General features: G+C 47.5%; 1 protein-coding gene across 1 annotated transcript; it reads left to right on the top strand.

The window, feature by feature from the left end:
* Positions 1–1,045: 1,045 nt before the first annotated feature.
* FGF16 (fibroblast growth factor 16) lies at positions 1,046–9,133 on the top strand. The gene is made up of 3 exons (XM_036110545.2): positions 1,046–1,332; positions 7,338–7,441; positions 8,797–9,133. Exons 1-3 carry the CDS (start codon positions 1,059–1,061, stop codon positions 9,040–9,042), a joined length of 624 nt encoding a protein of 207 aa, XP_035966438.1. The 5' UTR covers positions 1,046–1,058; the 3' UTR covers positions 9,043–9,133.
* The last annotated feature ends 4,823 nt before the right edge of the window (positions 9,134–13,956 follow it).

Genomic DNA, 13,956 nt, shown 5'->3' with positions numbered 1-13,956 from the left:
TGGAGATCGGTTTTCAAAAAGATCACTTTCTATTTCTTACTCCCCCATACTTTTCCTAAGCTGTAAACGTCCCTTAAAAAAAAAAAAAAAAAAAGGCTTCTTTCCTCCGTGGGGTTTCCCGCTCCTCCCAGACCCCTTAAAGACCCCGCCTTGGTGCCGGCAGGGACCGCTACCACCCCCATTCCCAAATTTTGCAACTTCATTCGCTTCCGGATTTTTCACTTCCTCAGCCCCCACCGACCTACAGGTGGGGAGTGGGACTGGGGATGGGCAACAGAACAAAGAAACCAAGGAGCCCCAGTCCCGGGCCAGGCGCCCCTTCTGCAGTTTTCGACCAGCTGGGGAACCAGAAGGGCTCAGGAAAGCGTGAACCCCCAGCCCTGGTCTCAAGCCACTTTCCGAACGCGAGGAGCCTGACGACGCGTGGGAGGTGGGAACTGCCCCCGCGCAGCCAACAGACCTCCACTCAACAGGCCTGAGTGGACGTGGGCGCCAACAGTCTCCACGCACTGGGCTCCGTTATTTCATCAGCAGTTTCAGAAAAACCTGCCAAAAGCAGTTATGCCTCACTGCAATGTGTAGCTTTTTCCTGCCATTTTTTTCATAATAAAAGAGGGAGTGAAGCTCGCTCGCTCTCTCCTCCCTCACCCCCTCCCTTCCAAAAAGAGCCAAATGGATACAAGGGGGGGGGACCCACACACCAATCTCCGAGGGGATGCCAGTGAGGTGTGGCTTGTATTTAAATATCCAATATGTCAATGTAAGGGGAGTGGGTATGTATATAAAGTGCCGTTTGCATCTGATAGCTCGACGAAGCCAGCTATGAGAGGCCTAGGGAGATGGACGCGTAAGGGAAGCGCCACTTTGACTGAGAGCAAGGTCAGGAGCTCGTTGCCCCGCCGCTGAGAAGTTCCTTGGACGCGAACAGACGTCGACTGCAGCTAGGCAGAGCGCGGAGCGAGCGAGGGAGCGAACAAGCGCCGCGGAGTCGCCTGCGCTCGCTGAGGGGAGAGGTAGTTGGCGCCCCGCGGCCCCAGCTCGGCCCCGCGCACCCCGCCATGGCGGAGGTGGGGGGGGTCTTCGCCTCCTTGGACTGGGATCTGCACGGCTTCTCCTCGTCTCTGGGGACCGTGCCCTTAGCTGACTCCCCGGGTTTCCTGAACGAGCGCCTAGGCCAGATCGAGGGGAAGCTGCAGCGCGGCTCGCCCACAGACTTCGCCCACCTGAAGGGGATCCTGCGGCGCCGCCAGCTCTACTGCCGCACCGGCTTCCACCTGGAGATCTTCCCCAACGGCACAGTGCACGGCACCCGCCACGACCACAGCCGTTTCGGTGAGGACGCGGCCGGGAGGGACGGGAAGCAAGCGGACGGCTCGCTGGGGAGCCAACGGCGCGGGGCTCCGGCTCTGGGCCCGCGCGGGCCGCCCCCAGCTCCGTGCCGTCCGGGCCCGTCGAGGCGGGAGACGGCCAGGGACGCGGGGCAGGCGGGATCGGACGGCGCAAACTTGAGCCGCGCGGCGTCAGGGCGCCTGGCACCCTCAGACGCTCTCGGGAGGAGGCGGGGGCGCCTTGAGGTGCGGCCTCTCATTCCCCCACTCCACCCTTCTTCCCTCCCCCGTAGCCGGGGGAGCATTCTGACACCCGACGCCGCGCTTAGGATGAAAAGCAGGTGGAGCTGGAGAAGGGTAGGAGCGCCCGCCACCCGCCGAGGAGGCCAGGGACCGTGGCTGTGGCGCGGCGTCTCGAGGGCAGCGGGGTTGTCGCGGCCGATTGTCTGCCGCAGAAGCCTTCCTGGGCTGTGGATGTGGTGGGCGCGCGGTCCGCGCCGGAATCGCTTTTGGCAGACGGGGACTCGGCAGCCGGCAGCCGTGGCACCTGCCTGCGTCTGGCTTGCTCTGCCCGGGGAGGAGGCCAGTCCAGGCAGCAAGGCGCGAGCTGGGTCTTGGAGAAACTGGGGCAGCCTCCCGCTGTCCACTCTGGAAGGGCACAGCCCTGGGTCTGCTTTTGCCTGGACATACGTCTGGACTCCTTGCCTCACAGGGAGGAAACGGTCCTGGGCCCACTCCCAGCCCCAGAAACAGGTGTCTCCTGGGCCCAGGACAGGAAATGTACAGGCTCCGAACAGGATTTTCTCTGCTCAACACCCGGCGGATTGTTGAAAGGGCACAGCTGCCTGTCTCACATACAAAACATAATTAGTATAAACCTTGATGTGGGATGGAGATCATTAGGTTTCTAAACAAATGTGTTCATTCCTCAGTAATTTGGCCATTTTTATTTTCAATTTCCTATTCTCTACTAAACCATAATTCAGGTGCTGTGACAGCTACCTTTACTTGGGAACCCCATCCCCCAATGCCCTCTACTTCTTCCCAAGAATCCTGTGGCCCAAGGACACCTTCTATCCCTAGGCCAGTAAGAGGCCCTGCCAACCCTCCGGCGTGATACCCGTTGCCTTCTTTATCCCCCCCTCCCCCCCTTCCCCCCCCCAACCTCCCCCGCCTATTCCCCTGCCTTGCTAGAGCTGCATCTGGAGTGCACAGTAAAAGGCAGGGCGGGGGCAGGGGTGGGGGTCCCAGAGGCCAGTGCCTGGGCAAGGCCAAGTCTAGCAAACAACTTAAGGTCAGGGCTGGTCTTCCTTGCTGGGAGCAAGCAGGAACCCTAATGAGGTCTATGTCATCTTGGAAAAAGGCCCTCACAGATCTGGAGGACAGTGGGTTGTGTGTGGGGTGGGAGTAATGGAGGGGTGCAGGTGTCTGTATGAATTTGCAGCAGGTCCTCCAAAGGGTGATAGGTGGGGTCAGGGAAGAGGGAGTATTAACTTGGCTCCTTCCCCTTCCATCACTCGTGACTTTGCAGTTCCCTTTTGTTCCTCTTCGGAAGGAATGGGACTCCCACCCCGGCCTCAGAACCTCCCAAAGTCTCCCAGAAATGGCCTGAAGATATTGGAGTAGCTCATTCCTGGTATATAAAAAGAAAAATCGCGAAATGAGGGAGAAATGTAGGGTGGGAGCAACAGAGGTGGAGAAACTATGAGCTTGGCTTCCAGCAGCTAGTGTTTGTCTGACTCCGTGCCTGAGCTGAGCCCAATAACCTACAAGGTCAACATAAATTAGTAATAGGCTCTTGGGATAAGTGGTCTTTAATTACCTCCCTAAGGACACATCTTGATTTCCTTTCATCTCTCAGGCCTGCTAAGGGTAAGTTTAAGGAGAAACCAAAGGAAATAAAACTGGCAGGAGGAAGGGATGTTTTCATTGCTGCTTCACTGACTGCTTCATTTTTGGTTTTGCCTTTTAAAATAACACTGCCTGAGACCACCTCTGCACCACCTTTTCCCTTTCCTCCTTCCCTGGCTTCCTGGCAGTTCCATGTATTTCCTGTAAAGGAAATGATAACTAGTCAAAGCTGTCTCTTTGTAACCTCCCCTGCCAACTTTCAAACACACATTTACTCTTTCTCAGTTTAGCTTTTGGCAAAGAAAGAGGTGGCGTTTGAGTTTGCTAACTCTCCTCCCTCCACATTTGAGTTAATCAGCCAGGGTATTCAATAAATCGAAACTTTAACATTCCATAAGTGCCTTAGCAGTCAACATTCCAGCAGGGTAAAGTAGGCCAGACTTAAGATATAAAATATTATAGATTTCTGCTTGGGGGGAGGAGGTAGTCTCCAAAGGCCATGTAAAGTAAATAGCTATTTGTTGTAATTGGAGAGCAGGGCCCCCAAGGATTACCCTGGAATCCATGTGTTCAGAACGAGTCAGGCTGAGCCCAAGAGCAGCCACGACTCCAAATAATAACCTGTTGGCGTAGCCTACACTCCCCCCCCTCCCCCACTCCATTCTTCAATCAGTGGTTGGGAGTATTTCAATCTCTGCTTGGCTGGTGGCATTTACATGAGGTTCACGGGGTACTGACATTCCTGAGGGGGCACCTGTGGACTGGCAGAGCAGAGCCTGGGAGCCAGACTAGAGGAGAGGCCTCCCACCAGGTGTGAAGGGGCAGGCTAATGCAGCTGCTTTGGTTTTTGAGCAGTCTGCTCCTTAGTTGTCAGGATGCCAGAGCAGCACTGTCTTGGCCCCGAAGGCCCTGAAAGTATGACTGAGGGGGCTCAGGCAAATCATGGAGCCAGACTGATTCAAGGACACGTTAGCCAACAGTCTAGCGAAGTTCTGGAGCAGTGGAGCTCAGGACAGATCTGTTTTGACTGAGGCCATGGGGGAAAAGATGGAAGAAGAGTCTGGAAATTGTCAAGCGGAGGCCAGAGCCTGAGATGGACAGGTCAAGATGGAGCAGAGTAGAGGGAGGTCCTGGACCTCGAAGGGGGCGAGAGTACTGAAGACAAACATTGTCTGCTTGATACTTGGCCTCCACACTTCGCTGTTAATACCCCTCTCCAACTGTAACTGGGAAAATGTGAAAACGGCTTGTTTTCTCTCTCCCTTCATGCTGGCTGGGATTCAGGAGGTTTAGGAGTATCTGTTCCATCATCATGTGCCCCTGGGTTCCCACAGTTTGAATCCAGCTAATAGGAAAGTTGGCAAAGGAAAATGATGCCCCAAGACAGCTGGGCAGGGATGATTCCAGCTGTTGGAGACCCCTGTTACTGGACACAACCCAAGTGGCTTCCTGTATGATCTGTCCTTTGGCATCAGGGTTAACAGAGAGTTGGAGAAAAACTGTAGTGACTCAAATGGCCACACCTCTTGTGTTTCATGATTTGTTCTCACACCAGGTCTTGGCCGGTGAGATCACAAGCTGCCCTCTGCTACTTCATGAGCTCAGGGTGGTCAGAGACATGAGATACTTAGAGAATGAAGGAACTAAGATTTGAAGCTCAGAAGCAGTTTGTCTAAGCAGAAGAAAGAATTGGCGGCTCCAGCAGGTTGGTGTCCCTCAAAGTTTAGCACACAGAACCGAACTGTGACCTGGTTTCTTGTTTGCCTGCCATACTGGCCACTCTCCTTTGAATACACTCCTGTTTCTCCGTAGACCTCTTTAAACACAGTAGAACTAAAACCAGTGCTCAGTGTGGTCTAAGGCGGGACAGAGTGGGGCCGTCTCTTCCCTTTTGCCGGTTGCTAGGCCTCTGTCAGTGCAGCCTTCGGTCACATTAGCTTTTCTTTGTTTGTTTCACATTAGCTTTTCGATAAACTTTAGTTTTTACATGACTAGTTCTACATCAGCTTTTTAATATCATGAATCACCCATACTGAGCTTACCTTGTTCAGTCAAATCTCTTGGTCATTGTCGTGTGTGTTTTGCTAAGCCACATCTCCACATTCCAGAGGTGGGCTGACTTGTATTTAAAGCAAATGCATGGAAACACAAAAGAATATTACGTGTTTTCAAGAAAATATACATGGTTGCCTGAAGTGGGGAGGAGGATGAGAGCAGAATACAGAAATAAAAAGAAATAATAGATGAATAAAAAGCCCTTGCACAGACCAATTATGATACTAGGCCATAAGACAAGGAGTCCGATTAACTCAACTGTCTGCACTTGAGGCTCACCATCCCCCAACAAAACCCAAGCACAACACATCTTGAGTAATCGGTTTGGGGACCAAAGTGCAGGACTTTACATTTATTCTAATTAAAGCTTATTTTGTTGGAGTCAGCTCATTTTCCCATCCTCTTGAAATCTCTTTGGATTTTGATTGTTGTGTCACCTCCTCGGCTGTACATCTTCTGGAACTAGGGTAAGTGGTTCCCCTATGTCCTCTTACAAGTCATTTATTAAAATGTTAAACAAGGCAGAACCCAAATCGGACAACTTGCGCAATGCAACTAATGGGTTTGATCCATCACATCCCTTCCTGCTTAATCCCTACTTGACACCAGCTAGTTGCCCTTCTCCTCCTACCATCTTGTGTCAGTCTCTTTTCCCAAAATGCCTTCCTTGTACTGTAGGAGTTAAGAGCAACCTGACTGAGAATAAAACTTGAAGGATTTCAATGTCAGAGGCCATACGATGGCAACAGACCTTTGCATTCTTCAAAGAGATCCAAGTGAGTCGTGGAAACATGTGCCCTAAAGCTGCCACATCTGCACACCCATCCACCAGCCCAAATCACTGGGGCTTTTCAGGAGACTTCCCACTGGAGCTTTGAGTCCAATTTCAAAATTAACCACTTCATTTCTTAAGTAATCTTTAAGGAATCAGTTCCACTCCCTATGTAGATTACATAGAGTATGATTACTCTTAAGAATTGCATTTTTGGGGGTAAGAAAAGCAGCCAGATGTGAGCTCATTTCATACCTTTGGATGCCTCTGTGAGTCAGTCATATCAAGCTTTGGTCTGTACGTTGGAAGACATGGTTAGAGACAGGAATATCAAAGAGGAATCTACTTGACCGCTATGTCTGTATCCATAGAATAAAAGATGTGCTATCTTAGGACAAAACTGTAGTCTCAAGCGCCACCAGGTTTTAAGTTCTGGGTCCTTTTTCCCCTCTTAGAAGTTGATTTTTTTTTTTTTTTCTCCTGCTGCTGCTGGGTAAATGAAAACATTTCCAACTCCTCACCTCTATCCTTGTCAGCTAGAGGGATGTTTCTGAATGTCTTCCAAACTTTCCCTTTAAAGTTGCAACATCTCAAATCAGTCTCAAGTCGAGTACTACCTGTCAACTCTTTGCCATGGATAAACTTAAAATTCTAAAGAGACAAGGGGAAAAACGACAGGCTTGTCAGCCTGGGACTGCACTGGCTAAGAGCATATTTTAGGAGAAAGCTCTCACCAGGCCATGTTTTTTGCCTACTGCCATAGGCAGGAGACACAGACTTAGTGAGTAGACTGTGTGGCCTTTGTTAGAGTCAGCTGCAGGCAGTTGACAGCCTCATGTGGCTTTAAGGACATGGGAGCTAAGAGGGTGCAAAACAAATTCAGCCTAGAGGAGAAGAAGGTAATGCTGTGTGCTCTAGGGAGGAGGGAAGTGACTTTGGGAAGATACAGAAATCTAGCCACATTCTTCCATTTAGAAAGCTACCCTCCCATTTCTTGAAATGGTGGTATTTAACAGCAATAGTACCTTGTAATCATGGAGCTTTCATAGCCAAAGCCTGCTCGTGGTCTCTTCCTCATAATATCTCTAAGAGTGTTGAGTAACAGATTGTTTCGCCCCTCTTACATGGGGATAAACCGAGGCCCGGGGAGACTCAGTACATTTTCTGAGGTTCCATTCTTGCTGCAAAAGATGGCTTCATGAGGTAACTCACCAAAGGCATACAGGGCTGGCCTCCAGTTGGGGATAAATGACTGGTAGCTCATGTCACCTGAACAGCTCCCTCTTAGCTTGACATCAGTAATAGAAACGGCATTCACTTTTTTGCTCTAGGAATCCTGGAGTTTATCAGCCTGGCGGTGGGGTTGATCAGCATCCGGGGAGTGGACTCTGGCCTGTACTTAGGAATGAATGAGCGAGGAGAACTATATGGGTCGGTAAGTTGAAGGTTTTCTTTTCATCAGAGGCCATTACCACCGGTGTTTGGACTATGTAAGGCAAAAACATAAAAGCATTTATCTTGCACTTGAAATACTTCTATCAACTGCGAAGGATTAGTGTCTTCTAGGTGCTTCTTGGCTGCCCAGGAGCTTGCTATATAATAACACTTTCACTCATCCAGTTCCCATCAAAACATCAGCTTTTCTATGGTACCTTTGCTTTCACCTCTTCCATTAGAGGCCCAGCCAGCCTGGTGATAACAGTAAATTGTGCTGGTTTGTCAACAGAGGGTAAGGGTTGGGGGCATTTGCACTCCCGAGGAGCACCTATGAATTTTACTGGGCACCTAGAGGAGTAGCAGAAGAGCTGGCACAAAAATAGGCAGTGGAAGGGCAGGCCTTCAGATAGAGATTCTGAGATTGAAAACACAGTCCCTGATTTCCAGACTGCTTCAGCTGAATCCCAGAGGCCAAATGAAACAAACAAATGAAGAGTGAGGGTTCCGGGGTCTGGTGACAGCCCTAAGTCCCCAGCTAGGACTGGGTTGGCCGCAGTACATGTTCTCTATTCTGGAAGCTAGCCCAGAGCTGGGGAATGGTGAGTGACTTCGCTGACCTTAACCCTTTCGGGGGAGCCCAACTCCTGGGTTTGCCTTTTGAGTCACAGAGCATGCTTTCTGGCTGCCTGCACCCCATGAACTCAGAGCACATTTTTCCCTGACACCTAAGAGATAGGCCTGTCCCCAGCACTCCGTATCGGCAACCCCAGCAAGTAGTATGCCAGCTGGATCAAGTGTGAGAAGGCACAGAGGCAAGAGACCTGCCTCAGGAGCTGCTAGCTTGAAGTAGCTAGATTGGAGGAACTTTTCAAGGAGATCTTTTCTGAGCTTTCCAACTGACAGGCCTGAGACCCTTCATTAGGAGAGATCATAACTCACCTCCCATGGAGCTTTATATAGATCCAAGGCCTTTGCCTGTTAGGTGACATGGTTGACTGTAATCTCAATGGATTTGACATTATTTGCCCGAAGTAGGGAGAAAACTCGGGGGCCAGAGGAGCATTGGGAGGCCATAGCAGAAATTCTCAGGCTCAGAGAGCCAGGTGAGGCCATCTCTTTTGGTCTCCTGCCTTCGGGAAAGATCTCACCTAAAACATTTCTGTGTGGTTCATGAAAGAGGATGAAGGCCATACAGACAGGACTGTTTTGTGCTATTTGGAAAGAAGATGCCTCAGGAATACTGGGAAATAGGACTGAAATTTTCTAACATCAGTGTGTTATTGCTATTTCTGCAAGCTGGGATGGGAGAAATAGTCATATAATAGGCTCTGCTTTATTTTCTCATCTTCACAGAAGAAACTCACACGTGAATGTGTGTTCCGGGAACAATTTGAAGAAAACTGGTACAACACCTATGCTTCCACCTTGTACAAACACTTGGACTCGGAGAGACAGTATTATGTGGCCTTGAATAAAGACGGCTCACCCCGGGAGGGATACAGGACTAAACGACACCAGAAATTTACTCACTTTTTGCCCAGGCCAGTAGATCCTTCTAAGTTGCCCTCCATGTCCAGAGACCTCTTCCGCTATAGGTAATGGACCCCTAGTGTGACCTCTGTGACCCCTGTACTCTAGGGCCACAGTCGTCTCTGCAAGCACTATACTCATAGCTTTTCAATCGTCTTTCCTATCAATTTAGATAACAGAGGACCACTTCCTGTTCAACTCAACCCAGCTGTTCCTTTGTTCAAAGTGTATATCAAGGTTGGGTTATTTGAGGGAGGGAGATGGGTGGAGGGGGTGGGCTGGAGGGAATCCTGTATATACTTTTTTCTTTACTCATGTTCTTTCCCCTGAGGTGGCACAAGAAAGAATGGGGGCCCCTGCCAAGGGCCAGGGATATCTTGCCCCACAATCTACCCAAATACTTTGACATTGGGTAAATGAAAAGCCAAGGAATCTCCATAGATGCTACATGCAGAGCTTTGGAAAAGTCTCATTAAAATCCTTGGGTCTATGACCTGGTGCAGGCCATCCCTACATTGGCTCTAGAGATTTCCCACCTGTCCTGACATGCAGTTTTCCTGCCATTGGAAGTGGGAGATGGGGTAGGTTGTAAGAAAATGATATTAAAATGTAAGCATGGATACTGTGCATAAGAACAAACTATTTATGAAATGTATATGCTATTTATTTTATATATTTATTTATTTCAAAATAATTTTATTTTTAATGAGAGATGCTATGACTGGATTTTCATCAGAAAGAATAAGGTCCTACTGAAACAGGATAAATGAGCTATTAAAGGCTTTTATTGGCAATAAAATTTTATATTGTAACCATTGTCTAATTCCATTGAGTTGTACATTTAGTAGGATTAGAAGGTTGGTTAGCTTCTCTCTCTCCAACCTATTAGAATCTCCTGATGTCAGCATCACACTGCCTAGCCTAGATGACCCATCACCAACAACACTAGCATTATTTAGGGGCCTTATCTGAAGTCCTTTCTGGTTCTTTGACTTCATTTTGGGGGGGAGTTGCTTTTTTTTATGATGTTCAGTTAGCCACCACATAGAACATCATTAGTTTTTGATGTAGTGTTCAGTGATTCATTAGTTGCGTATAACACCCTGTGCTCATCACAACACATGCCCTTCTTAATACCCATCACCCGGCTACCTCATCCCCCCACTCCCCCCTCCCCTCTGAAACCCTCAGTTTGTTTCCCAGAGTCCTGAATCTCTCATGGTTTGTCTCTCTCTCTGATTTTCCCCCCTTCAGTTTTCCTTCCCTTCTCTTATGGTCCTCCGTGCTATTCCTTATGTTCCACAAATAAGTGAAACCATATGATAATTGACTTTCTCTGCTTGACTTATTTCACTCAGCATAATCCCTTCCAGTTCCATCCATGTCGATGCAAATGGTGGGTATTCATCCTTTCTGATGACTAATATTCCATTATATATATGAACCACATCTTCTTGATCCATTAATCTGTTGAAGGGCATCTCGGCTCCTTCCACAGTTTGGCTATTGTGGACATTGCTGCTATGACTTTAAACTTAGTGAGGAATCAAAGCTTCAGGAAGCCCTGGACCAATGGCTCTTACAGAAGCTCCTATTTGTGCTTAGGACAAGGCATAGAAGAACCCTCCTTTGGGATTTGGTTAGGGATCAAAGCCTGATGGTCTTATGAAGATAGGAAGATGAAGGGATTCAAAATAAACAACAATCAGTAGGGGCACCTATTTTTTGAACCAGTCAACTTTCCTTCTGGAAGCATTCTCCCACTCCCTCTCCAACCCCTGATCCCCATCCCCTGCCAGTGCTTCTCCTAGAGAGTTCTGGGAAGCTGTTAACACACTTCCCTAAAGAAGTAGTTCTCGGGGTGCCTGGGTGACTCAGTCGGTTAAGCATCTGCCTTCGGCTCCAGTCATGGTCCCGGGGTCCTGGGATCGAGCCCCGCATCAGGCTCCCTGCTCGGCGGGGAGCCTGCTTCTCCCTCTCCTTCTGCTGTTCCCTCTGCTTGTACTCTCTCTCTCTCTCTGTGAAATAGATAAATAAAACATCTTAAAAAAAAAAAAAAAGAAGAAGTAGTTTTCAAAGTGTATGGTCTCTTGACCAGCAGCAGCAGCTGGGAACCTGTTAGAAATGTAGATTATCACACCCCAACCTAAACCTGCCAAATCAGAAACTCTGGGAGGTGGGGCCCAACATGTTTACAAGCTTCCCAGAGGATTCCTGTGCAGGATAAATTTCGAAACCTAGTGCCCTAAAGGAATGGTTTTCAAAAAGAATTCTTTTTGCAGATGAATGGCTTATAAATAAAGTTTTAGGATAACTTTGGTCCATAAAACAAAAATAGAGTTGCTCTAGTTCAGGTGGAGATGGCATTCCTGGAACTCCCTCTTCTCCAGAGGAGCCCCTGAGATATCTTGGTTTAAAATCCCTAGCCTCTTTACTGCTATTTACTTAGATAGGAGCATAAGGTTATTTGAGTTTTCAAAGCATATGCTGTCAGGAAAAAACAGCCAAGGGAATAAAAGTCTCACTGAGTACTCAGACACCATACAGGACTGGTGGAAAAAGGTTTTAGGTTTAGGCTAGTTCCTTCTGATGCTCCTCAGTCACATCATGTAGGCATCCACTGTTTTTCTAACTGACTGTAGGGATGAAACAAATAGCTGAGGTAGCAGCTCACTTAAAAATCAAAATCAAAAAGTCTAAAAGCTCATCCAAATCTAAGTACCCAACAGAGAAATCACACGTAAGGGAATATATACACGAGATAGCAAGTAAGATTATATGATAAAAAGTGCTAGGTTGCACGATTATGTATGATCATAGATTAGAGTGCTCACGAGTGGATCCACCAAGATGAAGATCTCACAGGGCTAGGGTGAGTAGGGACAGCTTCCTAAAAGGGGTAATGCCAGCTGTGAAGAGCCAACAGAATTTGGAGAGGCAAAGAGACTGATGGCAAGGTCCGTGTTAAGCTGCAGGCCGAGACATGACCTCTAGAGGTCTGTAGGATAAGTGTAAACATCAGGTGTGTGATATTTTTATCACATTTTTAATGAGCATCACATTTATTTTAAACTGAAATTTTACCTGTATTATCTATGGTCAACTACCTGTAACTTTTGATACCTAGCCACAACTTCTGAGGACTTGTGAGATAAAGGAAATCTGTTTTAACCAATAGGAAGCTGGCACTTCCCTGTGAGTAAGGCCAGCGTTACTCTAGTAAGGCACTTGACATGACCCTGGCAAGGCCACAGCATGACACTCCAGGGCAAGATCTACAAGGAAAATGCCACTATAATGAAAAAGGGAAAGGCTCCAAGTCTTAGGGTTAGGCCTTACCTTTCTCTTCTCAGTGGAAGTACAGGGAAAAAGACTAGAATGGTGTAGGGCCCCAGGGTCCAGGAGTTCATAGGGGAAGCACTCTTGGTATTGAACTTTAGGAATAACAGTGAATGGGGCACATGGCCAGAAAATGTCAATGGGCAACTGTTCTCATTTCCAAAAAGATGGGAAAGGTAAATTCTGGAAATGGAAATGTAAGATAGATGACCTAGCACCACTAGATCAGTTGACAGCTGATTGACACCACAGCTCTAAAGTGCAAAAGTAATTCTTTTGTGCCAACCTAGAGGGAATTTTGGAGTAGTAAACTCTAGACCTTTGGTTTTGGATGAAAATATGCTCCGAGACCATTTCTAATTCATCTTTGCATCCCCTCCCAGTGTTTGTTTAGGGTATTCCTGGAACAAAACAAACACTTAGGAAATGTTTGTTTGAATAGACATATGGTTGGTTGAAAGAACGAATGAGCAAATGAATGAATGGACAAAGACATAGACACCATTTGTAAATATGTGTATGATACAAATACTGGGCTAGAGAGAGCAAATACATTATATAACAGAATCATCTGAACTGATGTTAGGTTCCAAGTATACTTAAATAGGCACAATGAAAAACTACAGTGTGTCTCAGGAAAGACAGTGAATTTCCTGTCACTGGAAGTGTTTAAGCAGAAGTTAAACAATCTCTTGACAAGGATATGGTATCATTTAGAAGGGTTGAGGTGAATACTAGATTAAAATGGCAGAATGTGGCATTAGTTTACTAATTCTATATTCTGTGGGACCCCCAGATTTCTCTTGAACACCAATAATGCTCCAAGAAAGAATATATAAGACCTAGCTAGGAGTGCTACCCAACTGCTATTCCAGGCAAAAAACAAAACAAAACAAAACAAAACCCACACTTGGGGTTCACAAGGTCCTTAAAGATCCATGGAAGTTTCCCTGAGACTGAACTCCCAAAATAGTATGCCGATTTTTATGTGTATGTACATTTAACCTTTCATTGGTTCTCAAAGATTCTCCCAAAATGTTAGGAACAACTATTCTAGGAGTTTCCACAGCCTCAAAGCATCTGGTATAAGAACTGGTGGCCCCTTGGCCACTGTGGTCCTATGCAAAAACCTTGACAGAGGCTTTAGGTTTTTTATTTCAAAGATGTAGATTTTATGTGTGAAAGCTTTGACTCCTATCCTCTAAGAGATAGCTTCAAGTTTGGTGACAGAGAGGTGAAAGTGAGGGGAAGAAAGAGCTGGGATGGCTTAACTGTTCCCATGGTTCTGAAAAAAGCTCAACCCCGGGCCAGCCCCTACAACATTCCCAATAGCAACCAGACTCTCCTTCCCCTCCCTACACGTCTCTCTTTTCAACCCCACTGCCACAGCCGAATGTTGCTCATGCTCAAAAAACAAGCAGAGACTGAACCCACCAGGCCCAGACTCAAGGAGCTTATCAAAGCCACCAAAGCAGAGACTCCTTCCCAAAAGGAATTTAATCAAAGTCTTGAAATAATAAAAGAACTTGAATTTATCTACCTTCAAGCCACTGCAGTGCTCAGCCACCAGATCCTTGGCTGCATAGTCAGAAATCCATCAGGTTCAGGGTTCTAGTGAGACCATAGGTCCCATGGGCTTAGTCC

The sequence above is a fragment of the Halichoerus grypus genome, chromosome X (genome assembly GCF_964656455.1).
Source record: "Halichoerus grypus chromosome X, mHalGry1.hap1.1, whole genome shotgun sequence".
Taxonomy (NCBI): Eukaryota; Metazoa; Chordata; class Mammalia; order Carnivora; family Phocidae; genus Halichoerus; species Halichoerus grypus.
This window is presented reverse-complemented; position numbering and strand designations above follow the sequence as displayed.

Bases quoted from the DNA above. Each gene is read 5' to 3' on its own strand.
- FGF16 (XM_036110545.2), top strand. From the start codon at position 1,059: ATGGCGGAGGTGGGGGGGGTCTTCGCCTCCTTGGACTGGGATCTGCAC. The intron at 1,333-7,337 runs GTGAGGACGCGG...TTTTTGCTCTAG, and splicing joins CCACGACCACAGCCGTTTCG to GAATCCTGGAGTTTATCAGC. The intron at 7,442-8,796 runs GTAAGTTGAAGG...TCATCTTCACAG, and splicing joins GAGGAGAACTATATGGGTCG to AAGAAACTCACACGTGAATG.